Source organism: Ranitomeya imitator, chromosome 1 (assembly GCF_032444005.1).
Source record: "Ranitomeya imitator isolate aRanImi1 chromosome 1, aRanImi1.pri, whole genome shotgun sequence".
Classification (NCBI taxonomy): domain Eukaryota; kingdom Metazoa; phylum Chordata; class Amphibia; order Anura; family Dendrobatidae; genus Ranitomeya; species Ranitomeya imitator.
In genome coordinates, this window is record NC_091282.1 from 56,418,296 (window position 1) to 56,437,484 (window position 19,189).

General features: G+C 45.5%; 1 protein-coding gene and 1 long non-coding RNA gene across 4 annotated transcripts in view; both read left to right on the forward strand.

Moving 5' to 3' along the window:
* Window positions 1-9,909: 9,909 nt before the first annotated feature.
* On the forward strand, window positions 9,910-14,131 carry LOC138657609 (uncharacterized). Its single transcript, XR_011317090.1, has 3 exons — window positions 9,910-11,487; window positions 12,122-12,883; window positions 13,553-14,131. It is a non-coding gene; the product is annotated as an uncharacterized lncRNA (long non-coding RNA).
* Window positions 14,132-16,971: 2,840 nt separating this feature from the next.
* Window positions 16,972-19,189, forward strand: part of PSTPIP2 (proline-serine-threonine phosphatase interacting protein 2) — a 97,525-nt gene continuing 95,307 nt past the window's right edge. For all 3 annotated transcript variants that reach the window (XM_069747002.1, XM_069747019.1, XM_069747010.1), the window contains exon 1: window positions 16,972-17,119. In XM_069747002.1, coding sequence (XP_069603103.1) covers window positions 17,087-17,119 — 33 coding nt within the window. In that variant the 5' untranslated portion in view covers window positions 16,972-17,086. The remainder of the gene's footprint in view (window positions 17,120-19,189) is intronic.

Genomic DNA, 19,189 nt, shown 5'->3' on the forward strand with positions numbered 1-19,189 from the left:
ACCGGCACTTGCGTTTACAGCAGCCCGTTACCGTATGTGTTGAACGGGCTGCTGTAAACGCAATGTGAACCCAGCCTAAGGCCAAAGAGTGCACCCCGGTGGCAAAATAGTCTAGGATGGGTGCCCCGGAGGTAAGTAATAAGGCCAAAGAGTGCACCCCAGTGGCAAAATAGCCTAAGATGGGCGCCCTGGCGGTAAGCAATAAGGCCAAAGAGTGCACCCCGGTGGCAAAATAGCTTAGGATGGGCACCCCGGAGGTAAGCAATAAGGCAAAAGGTCATATATTGGGCCACTCTGGTGGGCCTATGGCAAATGGTGTGTTCCGGTGGCACGCCAATGGCAAAGGATGTGTTCCAGTGGCACACCAACGGTAAGTGTGCTCTGGTGGCACCCTAATGATAAAGGGTTTGCTCCGATGGCACCCCAACAGTAAAGGGTGTGCTCCGGTGACACACCAACGGTATAAGTTGTGCTCCGATGGCACCTCAAAGGTAAAGGTTGTGCTTTGGTCACATCCCAAAGGTAAAGGGTGTGCTCCGGGGTCACAGCAACGTCAAAGGGTGTGCTTCAGTAACAGACAAACGGGCAATGCTGTGCTCCGGTGGCAGGCCATCATTAAAGGGTGTGCTTCAGTGGCAGGCCAATGACAAAGGGTTCGCTTCAGTGGCAGATCAACGGCAAAGGGTGTGCTCCGGTGGCACAGCAATGGAAAAGAGGTGTGCTGCAATGGCAAACCAACGGTAAATGGTATGCTTCGGTGGCACATCCATGGCAAATAAGTCAAAGGGTGCACCCCTGTGGCAGCTAAAAAGCCCAAGATGGGTGCCCTGGTGGTAAGCAATAATGCCAAAGAGTGCACCCCGGTGGTAGCTAAAAAGCCCAAGATCGGCACCCTGGTAGTAAGCAAAAAGGCCAGAGAATGCACCCCGGTGACAGCTAAAAAGCCCAAGATGGGTGCATCGGTGGTATGCAAAGTGGTCAGAGTGTGTATCCCGGTGGCAACTAAAAAACCCACGATGGGTGCCCCAGTGGAAAGTGAAAAGGCCAAAGAGTGCACCCCAGTGGCAGCTAAATATTCCAAGATGGGTACAGCGGTGGTAGGCAAAAGGTCATATATTGGGCCACTGTGGTGGGCCTACGGCAAAGGGTGTGTTCCAGTGGCACACCAACGGCAAAGGGTGTTGTTATAGACTGACCTGGGTTGGAGTAGTATTGCAACCACTAGGGGCAGCAGTGGCAGGTAGCATAGTCAGTGATAGCCATAGGTCAGTACACAGGAGCAGCAATGTAGCAGGAGCCGCATGTGGTGTAGTCAGGGTTAGCCATGGAGTCAGTACACAGGAGCAGCTACATATGTACTTTTAAGGAGCTGCATTTAGCAAAGTCAGGGATAGCTAGGAAGTCGGTACACAGGAGCAGCATTGTAGTTTGTAAGGAGCAGCCCGTAATGTAGTCAGGGATAGCCAGGGGTCGGTACATGGAGCAGCAGTAGGATTTTGAGGCTAAGCATCAGGTAAAAGGAAGCTTGACTAGAGTCTGGTAGCTCAATAATGTCGCAAGGACAGGACTGCTATGCCAGGTTTAAATAGGGTGTTCAATCAGGGTGGAGACAATCAGAAACGACACAGGTACAAGTATTTGGGTTAGCAAGGAACGTTCCAGCGAGCTGAATAGCTCAGAAGGAAGAGCTGCTGCCTGGTGCACAAGAGCTGCTGGCTTTGACTCCAGACAGTACTCCCCTCCTTCCAGGCTGGGCTCTGGACATCTGTGGTGCTGGCTTCTCTGGATGTCTCTGATGAAAAGCTCTTGTAAGCCTGGATGCATGGACGTTGCCCTCCGTCTCCCATGAATTATCTTCTGGTCCGTAACTCCTCCATTGCACCAAATATTGTAGTCTTCCTCAACATCTTCTAGAGGCAAAAATTTCATCCACAACATACTCTTCTTTACTATGGACGTTTTCTGGTGAAAGAAATGACTGAGTTCTCCCTGGATTTTTGTAGAAAGCCAAACCTTGTCACCAACCTGAAGGGTAGAAGGGGCTTTGCAATATTTATCTGCTGTTCCTTTGTAATCTTCTTGAGTCTTTTGTACCATCTCAGCTAATTCTTTATAAGCTTCATGCAATTCTGTAAGTCTGTAACAGCAGGAACCAAAGTATTAAATGGAAGATTAGGAATATATACCGGATGCAAGCCATTTTTAGCAAAAAATGGACTTTGACATATAGAACTGTGTTTGGAGTTTTTATAGGCAAATTCTGCTGTTGGTAAATTATCCACCCAGTCATCCTGGAAATAAGAAATAAAACAGAGCAGCTATTGTTTGAGGACTTAGTTTTTTCAGTCTGGCCATTGGATTGAGGGTGGAAGGCAGTAGACAAATTGACAATAACTTCTAAAGCTGTACAGAAGCTTTTCCAAAATCTTGATGTAAACTGAACACATCTATCAGAAATTACATTGTCAGGAATTCCATGCAGTTTAAATATCTCTGACTATTAATTCTGTGGTTGGTTCAGCGGTAGGAATCCTTTTAAATGGAATAAAATGGGCCATCTTTGTGAGTAGATCCACCATAACAAGGATACAAAGCAGTAGTTCTTGCGTTTTCATAACTCCAGGGTGTCCTACAAATTTAGAATCATGTACACGTTTGAGGACTTCAAGATGAGCCGATTCGGGGACATATATTTGGTAGTTCTGCATCTTAAAATCCTTAAAAGAAAGATCAATTAGAAGGATCGTTAAGAAAAAAGTCAGTTTAGTATCCATCTTTAATGTTCATCGAAAATTCTTTGGAGTTCAGTAATCCCAAAAACATTATGGGACATAGAATGGTACAGTCAGTGTTAGACCTCCTGAGGTCTAGGTTCAGTAAATATCCTGGACAGACCATCAGCCTTGCCATTTCTTGAACCAGGCTGATAAGAAATTATGAAATTAAACCTGGAGAAAAATAAGGCCCGATGTGCTTGTGTGGTGCCCCAGGGTCCTGATCGTCGCAGTGGTAATGCTTTCCTCCTGGGGAGAGTGAGGCTACGTTTAGAGGCAAGGAAGGATAACTGCTTCCAGGTATCACAAACATGCAACACATTCACACTCCAGGCCACCAGGGGTAGCTTCTGATCCTATTTACTAGGTGACTCCCCATATATATATATAACTGGTAGTCTGTAAAGAAAGTTAGAAAGTTCCAGACAGCCGTCTGAGGACAGAGGGTCCACGGAGCTGTGCATGCCCTAAGAGCTGCAGCTCCCAGAAAGAGAAGGCAGAATTGTATTGCAGCGTGCGTAAAGGAAAGCAAAGCACAGGAGAGGATACCAGAAGGGGGCCATTCCCGAACAGGTTGCCTCCTTCTGAGGCACAGAACACAGGTAGCCGGAACACCGAGGTAGTAAGGACATCTATACCTTACTTCAGAGACTGGCAGGACAGCTAATTGCATTTTACCTGTCCGAACCTACACCCAGGAGGCACGGTGGCCCCTTTCAGAGGCCAGGGAGTGCTAGAGTCCCTATAAACAGCCTCAAGCCACCAGTCATACGGATTTTCTCCCACCCGACTACGGGGGACAGAGAGAGAGACACCACATCTGTGAGGACCTTATTTGAAGCTTATGCAGTAAGGGACTACACCACTACAGCGCAAGGGAAGGCTATTGATGTCCACCTGGACAAGGGGACTCTGGACTTGCCTCCAAAACGGCCGGACTCTGCTTGCCCTGTGGTCTGGTGCTCTGGACTGTGGATGCTGAAGTCTTCAGTAAAGGTAGAGAGGATGCAACCTTGTGTCCTCGTTCTTCACTGTGCCTCTCACCATTCTATCATCTACACACTGGGAAGCCCTGGGATTATACTTCACCTGTGGGAAGGTATATCATCTAGCTGCCATAACATCACCCCAGCGGACCCCTTAAAGCAGCAGTCACCCTGACCGAATACCACAGGTGGCTTCACGGACATAAACTTTATCCCTTTAAAGACCTTCCCCTTTTATATGGCCGCCCCAGGGGCACAGACCGGGTCAGCCACCGTGACATCCCCTCCTTTGAGCCGAGTACCCCCTTGCCCTGACGGGGCGCTCCAGTAGTCTAGCAGACAACTTAAGATGTACGGATAAATTCTAAATTTTTGTGGTCAGTAACAACAGTTACCAGATGATTGGCCCCTTCCAAAAGATGCCTCCATTCAGAAAAGGCGACTTTAATAGCTAAAAGTACTTTATTTCCAATGTTATAGTTCTTTTCTGCAGATGACATGGTGTGAGAATGGAATGCACATGGATGAAGCCGCATTTTGTCTCCAACTGGCTGTGATAAAACGGCTCCCAAGGCAGCTCAGGATTTGGATGGACTAGTAATGGTGCGGAAGTAAAAAGTGTCTTTAGCTTGTCGAAAGCCACTTGTGCCTCTGGAGACCAGAAAAACATTTTGGTTTTCTTTGTGAGTGAAGTAATTGGTAAAATGATTTTTGAAAAGTTTTTAATGCATCTGCTGTAAAAATTAGCAAATCCTAAAAATCTCTGAACGTCTTTTAAGTTTCTTGGGGTAGGCCAGTCAATTACTGCTCTGATTCTACTGGGATCCATGCTCAGACCTTCTGGGGAGATGATATACCTCAGTAATTGAGTTCTGGTTTGTTTGAATTCACATTTTTCGACTTTGATATAGAGATGGTTGTCCTGTAGACGTTTCAGCACTAAATGGACATGTCTGCTATGCTCTTCCAAGGAATCTAAAAATATAAGAATGTCATCGAGATAAACAACAACAAATTGATCCAAGAAATCTCGGAAAACATAACGTAATTAATGAAGTGCTGAAAGGTGGCAGGGGCACTGCTAAGGCCAAAAGGCATAACCTTGTATTCAAAATGTCCATATCTAGTTCTAAAGACAGTTTTCCACTCATCTCCCAGGCGGATTCGTGTGAGATTATAAGCTCCTCTTAGATCGAGTTTGGTAAAAATTCTGGCAGAACGCAGTCTCTTCAGCAGCTCAGGAATTAAGAGGAGTGGGCAGTGATTTTTAACCCCTTTACCCCCAAGGGTGGTTTGCACGTTAATGACCGGGCCAATTTTTACAATTCTGACCACTGTCCCTTTATGAGGTTATAACTCTGGAACGCTTCAACGGATCCCAGTGATTCTGACATTGTTTTCTCGTGACATATTGTACTTCATAGTAGATATGTTTACACCGCACACTCTGATGACAACGTGTGGATTGCTTTGCTTAAACATTTATTGTCAAAATAAATTTAAATAAGGGAGCGAAACAGAAATATAGTGCTGGAAGCGATATATACAACAGACGTTTCGGCTCAACCAGAGCCTTATTCATTGAATCGCTATAACTGTGTTACTGGTCGTATGTCCAATACAGGCGGTGGCCCAGTCAATGTGTGGTAGCCTGCAAAGTGGTGGATGTAAGCGGCGCTCCCGCGCCTTGCTACTGTCAGCGGCGCTCCCAATGTTTTATTTTCCCAAGGATAAGAGAAGAAATTGGATCCCAAAAGTTGTTGTACAATTTGTCCTGAGTACGCTGATACCCCATATGTGGGGGTAAACCACTGTTTGGGCGCATGGGAGACCTCGGAAGGGAAGGAGCGCCGTTTGACTTTTCAATGCAAAATTGATAGGAATTGAGATGGGACGCCATGTTGCGTTTGGAGAGCCACTGATGTGCCTAAACATTGAAACCCCCCACAAGTGACACCATTTTGGAAAGTAGACCCCCTAAGGAACTTATCTAGAGGTGTGGTGAGCACTTTGACCCACCAAGTGCTTCACAGACGTTTATAATGCAGAACCGTAAAAATAAAAAATCATATTTTTTCACAAAAATTATCTTTTCGCCCCCAATGTTTTATTTTCCCAAGGGTAAGAGAAGAAATTGGACCCCAAAAGTTGTTGTACAATTTGTCCTGAGTACGCTGATACCCCATATGTGGGGGTAAACCACTGTTTGGGCGCATGACAGAGCTCGGAAGCGAAGGAGCGCCGTTTGACTTTTCAATGCAAAATTGACTGGAATTGAGATGGGACACCATGTTGCGTTTGGAGAGCCCCTGATGTGCCTAAACATTGAAACCCCCCACAAGTGACACCATTTTGGAAAGTAGACCCCCTAAGGAACTTATCTAGAGGTGTGGTGAGCACTTTGACCCACTAAGTGCTTCACAGAAGTTTATAATGCAGAACCGTAAAAATAAAAAATCATATTTTTTCACAAAAATTATCTTTTCGCCCCCAATGTTTTATTTTCCCAAGGGTAAGAGAAGAAATTGGATCCCAAAAGTTGTTGTACAATTTGTCCTGAGTACACCGATACCCCATATGTGGGGGTAAACCACTGTTTGGGCGCATGACAGAGCTCGGAAGCGAAGGAGCACCGTTTGACTTTTCAATGCAAAATTGACTGGAATTGAGATGGGACACCATGTTGCGTTTGGAGAGCCCCTGATGTGCCTAAACATTGAAACCCCCCACAAGTGACACCATTTTGGAAAGTAGACCCCCTAAGGAACTTATCTAGATGTGTTTTGAGCACTTTGACCCACCAAGGGCTTCACAGAAGTTTATAATGCAGAGCCGTAAAAATAAAACAAAAATTTTTTCCCACAAAAATTATTTTTTTAGCCCCCAGTTTTGTATTTTCCCAAGGGTAACAGGAGAAATTGGACCCCAAAATTTGTTGCCCAATCTCTCATCAGTGCTCTGATACCCCATAAGTGGGGGGGAACCACTGTTTGGGCGCATGGGAGGGCTCGGAAGGGAAGGAGCGCCATTTGGAATGCAGACTTAGATGAAATGGTCTGCAGGTGTCACATTGCGTTTGCAGAGCCCCTAATGTACCTAAACAGTAGAAACCCCCCACAAGTGACACCATTTTGGAAAGTAGACCCCCTAAGGAACTTATCTAGATGTGTGGTGAGCGCTTTGACCCACCAAGGGCTTCACAGGAGTTTATAATGCAGAGCCATAAAAATAAAACTAAAATTTTTTCCCACAAAAATTATTTTTTAGCCCCCAGTTTTGTATTTTCCCGAGGGTAACAGGAGAAATTGGACCCCAAAATTTGTTGTCCAATTTGTCCTGAGTGCGCTGATACCCCATAAGTGGGGGGGACCACTGTTTGGGTGCATGGGAGGGCTCGGAAGGGAAGGAGCGCCATTTGGAATGCAGACTTAGATGGAATGGTCTGCAGGTGTCACATTGCATTTGCAGAGCCCCTAATGTACCTAAACAGTGGAAACCCCCCACAAGTGACACCATTTTGGAAAGTAGACCCCCTAAGGAACTTATCTAGATGTGTGGTGAGCGCTTTGACCCACCAAGGGCTTCACAGAAGTTTATAATGCAGAGCCATAAAAATAAAACAAAAATTTTTTCCCACAAAAATTATTTTTTAGCCCCCAGTTTTGTATTTTCCCGAGGGTAACAGGAGAACAGGAGAAATTGAACCCCAAAATTTGTTGTCCAATTTGTCCTGAGTACGCTGATACCCCATATGTGGGGGGAACCACCGTTTGGGCGCATGGGAGGGCTCGGAAGGGAAGGAGTGCCATTTGGAATGCAGACTTAGATGGAATGGTCTGCAGGCGTCACATTGCGTTTGCAGAGCCCCTAATGTACCTAAACATTAGAAACCCCCCACAAGTGACCCCATATTGGAAACTAGACCCCCCAGGGAAATCATCTAGATGTGTTGTGAGAACTTTGAACCCCCAAGTGTTTCACTACAGTTCATAACGCAGAGCCGTGAAAATAAAAAATCTTTTTTTTCCCCACAAAAATTATTTTTTAGCCCCCAGTTTTGTATTTTCCCAAGGGTAACAGGAAAAATTGGACCCCAAAAGTTGTTGTCCTATTTGTCCTGAGTACGCTGATACCCCATATGTTGGGGTAAACCCCTGTTTGGGCACACGGGAGAGCTCGGAAGGGAAGGAGCACTGTTTTACTTTTTCAACGCAGAATTGGCTGGAATTGAGATCGGACGCCATGTCGTGTTTGGAGAGCCCCTGATGTGCCTAAACAGTGGAAACCCCCAAATTATAACTGAAACCCTAATCCAAACACACCCCTAACCCTAATTCCAACGGTAACCCTAACCACACCTCTAACCCTGACACACCCCTAACCCTAATCCCAACCCTATTCCCAACTGTAAATGTAATCTAAACCCTAACCCTAACTTTAGCCCCAACCCTAACTGTAGCCCCAACCCTAACCCTAGCCCTAACCCTAGCCCTAACCCTAGCCCTAACCCTAACCCTAGCCCTAACCCTAACCCTAGCCCTAACCCTAGCCCTAACCCTAGCCCTAACCCTAGCCCTAACCCTAGTCCTAACCCTAGCCCTAACCCTAACCCTAGCCCTAACCCTAGCCCTAACCCTAGTCCTAACCCTAGCCCTAACCCTAGCCCTAACCCTAACCCTAGCCCTAACCCTAACCCTAGCCCTAACCCTAGCCCTAATGGGAAAATGGAAATAAATACATTTTTTTTTTAATTTTTCCCTAACTAAGGGGGTGATGAAGGGGGGTTTGATTTACTTTTATAGCGAGTTTTTTAGCGGATTTTTATGATTGGCAGCCGTCACACACTGAAAGATGCTTTTTATTGCAAAAAATATTTTTTGCGTTACCACATTTTGAGAGCTATAATTTTTCCATATTTTGGTCCACAGAGTCATGTCAGGTCTTGTTTTTTGCGGGACAAGTTTATGTTTTTATTGGTAACATTTTCGGGCACGTGACATTTTTTGATCGCTTTTTATTCCGATTTTTGTGAGGAAGAATGACCAAAAACCAGCTATTCATGAATTTCTTTTGGAGGAGGTGTTTATACCGTTCCGCGTTTGGTAAAATTGATAAAGCAGTTTTATTCTTCGGGTCAGTACGATTACAGCGACACCTCATTTATATAATTTTTTTATGTTTTGGCGCTTTTATACGATAAAAACTATTTTACAGAAAAAATAATTATTTTTGCATTGCTTTATTCTCAGGACTATAACTTTTTTATTTTTTTGCTGATGATGCTGTATGGTGGCTCGTTTTTGCGGGACAAGATGCCGCTTTCAGCGGTACCATGGTTATTTATATCTGTTTTTTTGATCGCGTGTTTTTCCACTTTTAGTTCGGCAGTATGATAATAAAGCGTTGTTTTTTTGCCTCGTTTTTTTTTTTTTTCTCTTACGGTATTTACTGAAGGGGTTAACTAGTGGACCAGTTTTATAGGTCGGGTCGTTACGGACGCGGCGATACTAAATATGTGTACTTTTATTGTTTGTTTGTTTTTTATTTAGATGAAGAAATGTATTTATGGGAATAATATTTTTTTTTTTTTCATTATTTAGGAATATTTATTTTTTTTTTTTTACACATTTTGAAAAAATTTTTTTAACTTTTTTATTTTGTCCCAGGGTCGGACATCACAGATCAGTGATCTGACAGTTTGCACAGCACTCTGTCAGATCACCGATCTGACTTGCAGCACTGCAGGCTTCACAGTGCCTGCTCTGAGCAGGCTCTGTGAAGCCACCTCCCTCCCTGCAGGACCCGGATCCGCGGCCATCTTGGATCCGGGGCTGGAGCAGGCAGGGAGGGAGGTAAGACCCTCGCAGCAACGCGATCACATCGCGTTGCTGCGGGGGGCTCAGGGAAGCCTGCAGGGAGCCCCCTCCCTGCGAGAAGCTTCCCTGTACCGCCGGCACATCGCGATCATCTTTGATTGCGGTGTTGCCGGGGGTTAATGTGCCGGGGGCGGTCCGTGACCGCTCCTGGCACATAGTGCCGGATGTCAGCTGCGATAAGCAGCTGACACCCGGCCGCGATCGGTGGCGCTCCCCCCGTGAGCACTGCCGATCGCATATGACGTACTATCCCGTCGGTGGTCATAGGGGCCCACCCCACCTCGACGGGATAGTACGTCTGATGTCAGAAAGGGGTTAATGGTAATCTTATTTATTTCTCTATAATCAATACATGGCCACTGGGTTGAGTCCTTCTTTTCTACAAAAAATGAGGGTTCTTGAGCTGGTGAAGAAAAGGTTGAATGAAGCCTTTCTCTAAATTTTCATCTAGATATTCCTTTAGTACTTTCAATTCTGACTCGGAAAGATTATGAATTCACCCAAAAGGAATGGACGCTCCAGGAAGTAATTCAATTGAACAGTCATAAGAAGATTAGGAGGCAGTTGATCGGCTTTCTACTTACTGCAGTCCTCATTGAGCTGTTGGTACTGAGGTGGTAGTTTATCATAATTCTGATAAGAATTTTTCTGAAAACAGATACATTAGCATGACAATTGTTCTTACAGTACTCAGAGGCTCCCCAATGGTAAAGGGTGTGCTCCGGTGGCACCCCAATGGTAAAAGGTGTGCGCCAGTAGCAGGCCAACGGCAAAGGGTGTGCTTCGGAAGCAGACCAATGGAAATCGAGCTGCTTCGATGGCAGGAAAACAGCAATGTGTATGCTTCAGGGGCAGACCAACGGGAAACTGTGAGCTCCAGTGGCAAGCCAATGGCAAAGGGTGTGCTCTGGCAGCACCCCAATGGTAAATGGTGTGCTTCATTGGCACCCTAATAGTAACAAATGTTTTAAGGTGGTACCTCAACGGTAAAGGGTGTGCTTCTGTGGCACCCCAACGGTAAAAGGTGTCCTCCAGTGGCAGATGAAAGTGCAATGGTGTGCTCTGGTGGCAGACCAAAGGGTGTTCTTGGAGGCAGACCAACGGGAAACGGTGAGCTCCGGTGGCAAGCCAAAGGCAAAAGGTGTGCTCTGGTGACACATCAATGGCACATAAGTCAAAGACTGCACTCCGGTGGCTAAATAGCCTAAGATTGTCACCCCGGTGGTAAGCAAAAAAGCCAAGCAAAGTGGTCAGAGTGTGTACCCTGGTGGCAACTAAAAAGCCCAAGATGGGTGCACCAGTGGTAATCTAAGTGGTCAGAATGTGCACCCTGGTGGCAACTGAAAAGCAAGATGGGTGCTCTGGTGGTAGACTAAGAGACCAACTATTGCACCCTGGTGGCAGCTGAAAAGACCAAGATGGGTGCTCTGTTGGCAGGCAAAAAGGTCACATATTGAGCCCCTCTAGTAGGCCTACAGCAAATGGTGTGCTCTGGTGGCATGCCAACGGCAAAGGGTGTGCTCTGGTGGCACGGCAGTGGTAAAGGGTATGTACAGGTGGCACGCCAATGGCAAAGGATGTGGTCTGGTGGCACACCAGTGGCAAAGGGTATGTACAGGTGGCACGCCAACGACAAAGGGGGCACTATGGTGGCACCCCAACTGTAAAGGGTCTGGAAATTGCCGCATGTGAAAGCATACTCGCACAGTATCTCTGGTTACAGGGATTAAAACAGCGATGGTGCAACAAGATGTGGACAGTGAGAGGCAGAAGATGGTTGAAGGACAGAAAATAGCAAAATAAGAACAAGTAGCAGCGAGAAATCAATCCAAGAAGTGCCGCAGCAGACAAGTAAGTGATTGTGATTCTTTAAATGGTGATGTAAGGTCAGATGAAGAGGAATGCAGTAAGTTAGGAAATATTATTAACATGTTAATAAAGTGTCTTATCTGGTCCTTGTCATCTGGGTTTAGGATGTTTATGGCTTTTTATTGTCACCCCCACATGTAAAGGCAGCAGATGAGACGATCAAACTGTGAAACTTGGAGTTACCAGTAATATTGCAGGAGAAATATATGAAGGAAGTAAAATGGGAAGGAAAAAAAGGGGATTGGATGTACATCTAGGCAATGTTTGTTCCACGTTGGGGAACAGGGAAAGTACTGAAAGATTCAGCACCTGTCCTATTTGACAGGATGGTCAGCTAGTGCCGCCATGGGGAAAGAACTGACTTAGTTTCACCATCAATCAATTGAGCGTGCAGTACTGATCACTGATTAGGTTAGGCTCGGGAGCACTGATGTGACAGGTGGACCTTGCGTCGGTTGTCCGGTTGCTGATGCTGCAACCCAGAAGGTTTCGAGCTTACTGATTGTTGGTTTATACAGGAACTAAACGTTTTATCTTGTAATTCTCTTCCTCTCATTGCAGACTTGTGAAGTATTAAATATTCTTCATTATCTTCTTCTGCCTCCTTGTCTCCCAGACCCCGTGCTGAAGAGCTGTCTCACCCACAGTCCAGAAGCTTCTTGTAGCTTTGGCAGGATTCGTCCCCTATATACGAGCAGTCTGTGTATGGGCCTCTCTCTGTCTGATCCTCGATGCTCTCCACCCCTGCACTCACACATGGGAATCCCTGTACTCGGATTATTTCACATCTTGGTGAACAGCTGGAAAAACCTATAAAGGAGCATGTCCCGGGCAGTGACACCAAAGGGTAGCATTGTGATTGTGGGGCGTCGAGCAGTGGAATACTTGAGGAATACTTGGGGGCACTCTGGGCAGACAATATTAGTGTAGTTGGGGCCGGGAATCATTTGGCCCCAGCTGTTCCCCTGCGCGACCTCTTACAGCACCGGGCACTGAGAAGCGAGGAACATAACAGCCATATTCTGCCAGAACTCGTGCTGGGGGTGAACAAGTCAATGACAGACAGATTGTTTAGGAGAAAAAAGAAACTATTTTGAACTGACTGCTAGAAAAAGTTGCAGAAGACCCCCTAACAATGTGTGACAGGTATTGAGTTGGGTGTAATAATTGTAGGTGAGAAGTCCTTGTCACCGGGCACCTTTCGGAGATACAAGTCCGGATGGAAGAGGAGGAACAGCATCGGGAGACAACAAGAAGCTGTGGGTCCAGAGATGATGCTCCATCGGACAAGCCGAGCCAATAGAAGAAGTTATTGGCTGTGAAGGAAAGGAGTTTCATTCTTCCATGAGTTCTTTGCATCCAGTAGGCAGCTCCATTAGTAAGTATATTTATCACAGTTGTAGATCTTTTCTGGAAGGCTCCAATTGGCCGAATAAAAGACATTCATTAACCTCTTAATTTAAAAAAAATAGTCTGGTTATCTTCCACAATACATAATATCTGTCACTTGCCATACATTTATACATTTTGTACATTTCTTTACCTGTTCTAAATTGCTGCTGATCCATTGAATCGTGTGTGCTTTTTTTGTAGACCAGGTAAAAAGTGACATATTAATGACAAGTCCCAGGTTTTTTCCCATCTACCGTTTTGCAGTCTCTTTAAAGGGACTCTGTCACCTGAATTTGGAGGGAACAATCTTCAGCCATAGGGGTGGGCTTTTTGGGTGTTTGATTCACCCTTTCCTTACCCGCTGGCTGCATGCTGGCTGCAATATTGGATTGAAGTTCATTCTCTGTCCTCCGTAGTACATGCCTGCACAAGGCAATCTTGCCTTGCGCAGGCGTGTACTATGGAGGACAGAGAATGAACTTCAATCCAAACACCCGAAAACCCCGCCTCTATGGCTGAAAATTGTTCTCTCCAAATTCAGGTGACAGAGTCCCTTTAATACTACAGCACAGAGGTTATTGTGGGTCATGTTTTTAACTTTTCTTTTTATTACATTACATTCATCTTTTTTCTCTCATACGTTCCTGAACTGAAGGAAACATATCTCCAAGTCACTCTGAGCTGCAGGCAGGAGAGATGGACCCTCAGGAGCCTCCTGGTCTTCAGAATCCACATAACGGGGAAGACCAAGAACAAGCATGGCCTCCGACAGCTGAGCAACCTGTCCTCCAGGAAGTTCCAGACGAAGCAATGGCCCCACGATCATCTGTTATTTTCTCAAATGTGGTTTATACTTTTCAGTTTTTGAATTTACACAAAAATTTAAAATAACCAATACATTTCGTTCAATTTCACAATTGTGTTCCACTTATTCTTGATTCTTCACCAAAAATTTACATTTGGTATCTTTATGTTTGAAGCATGATATGTGGGAAAAGGTTGAAAAGTTCCAGGGGGCCGAATTCTTTTGCAAGGCACTGCTAACTGTGTCTGCCGCTCCTTGCTTTTCTCCTCTACTGAACAAAGCTGAGCCTCAATTTTCACTGTTTCAGATATTAAACTGCATTTGGCCTACTTGTTTGGTTGGGCCTACTAACGGTGTCTGCCGCTCCTTGCTTTCTCTTCCACTGAACAAAGCTGAGCTGCCTGTTTACTCCTGTTACCAATTTTGAACTGCATTTGGCCCACTTTATTACTTGTGCCTACTAACTGTGTCTGCCACTCATTACAGTTGTCCTCCACTGAACAAAGCAATGCCGCCTGCTTAGTCCTGTTACCAATTTTGAAGTGCATTTAGCCTACTTTATTATTTGGGCCTACTAACTGTGTCTGCCACTCATTACAGTTGTCCTCCACTGAACAAAGCAATGCTGCCTGTTTAGTCCTGTTACCACTTTTGAACTGCATTTAGCCTACTTTATTATTTGGGCCTACTGTGTCTGCCACTCATTACAGTTGTCCTCCACTGAACAAAGCAATGCCGCCTGTTTAGTCCTGTTACCACTTTTGAACTGCATTTAGCCTACTTTATTACTTGGGCCTATATCTGTGTTTCCTCCTCATCCTGCCCATTGGCCAGCCACTGCTAGATGAGTCTGCTGGTAGATTGACCCAGACCACTACATTCCCCTTGCACTCTACACAGCCAGAATCTGACCCTGCTGAAAGTCAGGTTCCCCTTCCCGCATACTATACCACCTTACACGGGGACAAAGAGGAAGGTGCAGATGAAAGTGCAGGTTCCTTCATCAGGTGGGGGCATAAACGTTGGCACTGGCACAGGGCCCCTCATAGTACGCAAATGTGTCTCTGGCAGTGGGAGGCGCCGACCGCCATCAAACACACCGCCGTACTATGAGGGGCCCTGTGCCAGTGCCAACTAGTGGGCCCCCCTGCTTGCTCAGGATTGCAGCACTTGCAATGTTGAAGTACTTACCTCTCCCTGCTCCACCGCCGTGACGTATTCCACGTTTCCCTGGCCCACGAAAATTTTGAGCCAGCCCTACCACCCCACAACTTTAGCCAAATGACCCCCAGTTTTCAATGCCTATCTATTATTATAAAGTAAATTACGATTGACAAGCTTAAGAAAGAAGAATTGATGTTTTTGGCATTAAAATGAGCACTGTATGTGTTTTCCTGACCTCCACTCACTGCCGACTTTGATTCCCCATTGATTTGCATTGGGTTTCGTGTTTCGGTCGGCCCCTGACTTTTCGCAATAATCGGTCGATTTCACCCGACCCGACTTTTGACAAAGTCGGGTTTCGCGAAACCCGACTCGATCCTAAAAAAGTAAAAGTCGCTTAACTCTATCCGGGACTATTAGTGGTGCATACGCTAGCTACTGTACACGACGGTACGGTCCTTGTACGTTGCGTCAACTTAGGGAATAGTGACATCATGCTCCCACCAAGAAGTGAAGTGGCCCAAGACGTGAGTATGCCGGAAGAATTGATATCATCACAGGCTGTCCAATTGACAGTAAAACAGGAGGACCGTTGGACGGTGGCCGTAGATACTACTCTTGTGCCCGAGCGTCAACACCTGCGAGAGGTGAAATCTGTCCAGATTGTGGTGAGCACTGAGTGCCTGCCCTCAATGGGCGATTCGGAGAAAAAAGAAACCACGCCTGTTGCAGCAAGACAATAGAGAACGGGTGGAGACTGACAGAAAATGGGCAGTTGTGCCAGTAGTAGCTCCAACCAGGAAAGGGGGAGCCATGGAAAAGTACACCCTTAGAACAGCATACCAGTGCTGCCATTGTTGGTGAGAGGAAGTGGAGAGAGACAATAACATCACACAATCCATCTCCCTGGAGTTTGGGGTCACGTCGGCCCGTGCGACCCTTACAACTCCTTGAAGGATATTCCACAGAATCTGTGCAGAAATCCAAACCTGAAACTCATATTTCAGTGTCATCACTGCTTCAGTTTCATTCATTGAAGCAAATCCACAGCTTTTCTGTGGTCAGGTCCTCAGCTATCATGGACAGGCTTGTTCGAGTGCTTGTCAGTTGTTCATTCTTTATAAACCACTGGTTTCCCCTTTTCTGCAGAGCCGTGCCGTGCACTGACCACATATGCAAACACAATGAAATGCCAAAAATAACAACGTACACAAAGAAAAACAGCAGCGCAACGGCTCATATGATATAAAAAGTATCAATGTAGAGCTCTGCCTTGTGACAGTATGGTCTCTACATTGCTGCTGACTTGTATTATGTTTTTTTCTTTTCTTTCAATTCTGTATTGTGTCGTTCCCCTGTTATTTCTCCTGAAAATTCATAAATAAATTATTGAGTTTACGAGTAATGATGTAATATTACATTACCAAATTTTACAAATCATGATCCAAATAAGTAATTTTATAATATAGTGTTGCAGTTTATTGTGGTTTGAGTTTCCTAGGAGGACCAATAAAAATATATAAAAAAAAAGATTAAAAATATAAAAAAAATGAAAGTTCACATCAAAACTTAAATAAAACATAAAAAAAAAACACATTTGGTATCGCCGCATGCATAACTGTCCGAACAAATAAAATAAATTATTTATCCCTAACGGTAAATGTCAAAATAAAAAAAAACACAGAATCGGTATTTTGGGTCACTTTGCTTCCTAAAAAAAAATGGAATAAAAGGCATTAAAAATGGTACAAAATGTTATAGCTCTTGGAAGGTGAAGATGAAAAATTGAAAGCAAGTGCTCCATTGCCCCCCAGAAAAAAGGGGAAAAAGTTATAGTCTTAGGAAGTGAAGAGAAAAAATGGAAAGAGGGGCCACTGAGACTCTGCTACCCTAAGGGACTGCCGAAATCTGGGGCTGACCCTGGCAGTACATTGGCGCCAGTCTTTCCGCATTGTTTCGCGTGCTGCCATGTGAGTTGTGACCAGCAGAGGACGCTGTGGAGCCGCCTATAACTTTAGCATTGGTTGTAGTTTGAGCACTTTGAACAGGTTTTTAGGAACTTGCAGGGGCAGGGCATAACTGAGAGGGAAGGACAATTTGAGGAACTAATTATCACTTTATTCTTGGCAGTGTCTATTCTGCAGTAAACTTGGATTGAAGTGACACTTCCTTTTTGACAGTGAAGTTTGCAGCAGTTTTTCACACTTGGGTGAATTCACCATGAGAGGCGTCTTCTTTAAGGAAAACTTCTGGGTGAGTGACATATGTCCTGAAACTAAGCTCTGAGGGTCACACCGTGTCCTCTACAGACAGGATAGTGGGTGCTCGGGCGTATACTGGCAACATGCTGCTTGTCCAGATATTATGGAGCTGACAACCTGTTGGTGACTAGATGTTATGGAGCTGACAACCTGTTTCTCTGCAAAACTTCAAATGTTATGGAGCTGACAACCTGTTGCTCTCCAGATGTTATGGAGCTGACAACCTGTTGCTCACTAGATGTTATGGAGCTGACAACCTGTTGCTCTCTAGATGTTATGGAACTGACAACCTGTTGCTCTCCAGATGTTATGGAACTGACAACCTGTTGCTCACTAGCTGTTATGGAGCTGACAACCTGTTGCTCTCCAGATGTTATGGAGCTGACAACCTGTTGGTAACTAGATGTTATAGAGCCGACAACCTGTTGCTCTCCAGATGTTATGGAGCTGACAACCTGTTGCTCTCCAGATGTTATGGAGCTGACAACCTGTTGCTCTCCAGATGTTATGGAACTGACAACCTGTTGCTCACTAGCTGTTATGGAGCTGACAACCTGTTGCTCTCCAGATGTTATGGAGCCGACAACCTGTTGCTCATTAGATGCTATAGAGCCGACAACCTGTTGCTCTCCAGATGTTATGGAGCTGACAACCTGTTGCTCTCCAGATGTTATGGAGCTGACAACCTGTTGCTCTCCAGATGTTATGGAGCTGACAACCTGTTGCTCTCCAGATGTTATGGAACTGACAACCTGTTGCTCACTAGCTGTTATGGAGCTGACAACCTGTTGCTCTCCAGATGTTATGGAGCCGACAACCTGTTGCTCATTAGATGCTATGGAGCCGACAACCTGTTGCTCTCCAGATGTTATGGAGCCGACAACCTGTTGCTCATTAGATGCTATGAAGCCGACAACCTGTTGCTCTCCAGATGTTATGGAGCTGACAAACTGTTGCTCTCCAGATGTTATGGAGCTGACAACCTGTTGCTCTCCAGATGTTATGGAGCTGACAACCTGTTGCTCTCCAGATGTTATGGAGCTGACAACCTGTTGCTCTCCAGATGTTATGGAGCTGACTACCTGTTGCTTTCCAGATGTTATGGAGCTGACAACCTGTTGTTCTCCAGATGTCATGGAGCTGACAACCTGTTGCTCACTAGGTGTTATGGAGCTGACAACCTGTTGCTCACTAGATGTTATGGAGCTGACAACCTGTTGCTCTCCAGATGTTATGGAGCTGACAACCTGTTGCTCACTAGATGTTATGGAGCTGACAACCTGTTGCTCTCCAGATGTTATGGAGCTGACAACCTGTTGCTCACTAGATGTTATAGAGGCGACAACCTGTTGCTCTCCAGATGTTATGGAGCTGACAACCTGTTGCTCTCCAGGCTTTATGCATCTGACAACCTGTTGCTCTCCAGATGTTATGGAGCCGACAACCTGTTGCTCTCCAGATGTTATGGAGCTGACAACCTGCTGCTCTCCAGATGTTATGGAGCTGACAACCTGTTGCTCTCCAGATGTTATGGAGATGACAACCTGTTGCTCTCCAGATGTTATGGAGATTACAACCTGCTGCTCTCCAGATGTTATGGAGATGACAGCCTGTTGCTCTCCAGATGTTATGGAGATGACAACCTGTTGCTCTCCAGATGTTATGGAGCTGACAACCTGTTGCTCTCCAGATGTTATGGAGCTGACAACCTGTTGCTCACTAGCTGTTATGGAGCTGACAACCTGATGCTCTCCAGATGTTATGGAGCCGACAACCTCTTGCTCTCCAGATGTTATGGAGCTGACAACCTGTTGCTCTCCAGATGTTATGGAGATGACAACCTGCTGCTCTCCAGATGTTATGAAGCTGACAACCTGCTACTCTCCAGATGTTATGGAGCTGACAACCTGATGCTCACTAGCTGTTATGGAGCTGACAACCTGATGCTCTCCAGATGTTATGGAGCTGACAACCTGATGCTCACTAGCTGTTATGGAGCTGACAACCTGTTGCTCACTAGCTGTTATGGAGCTGATAACCTGATGCTCTCCAGATGTTATGG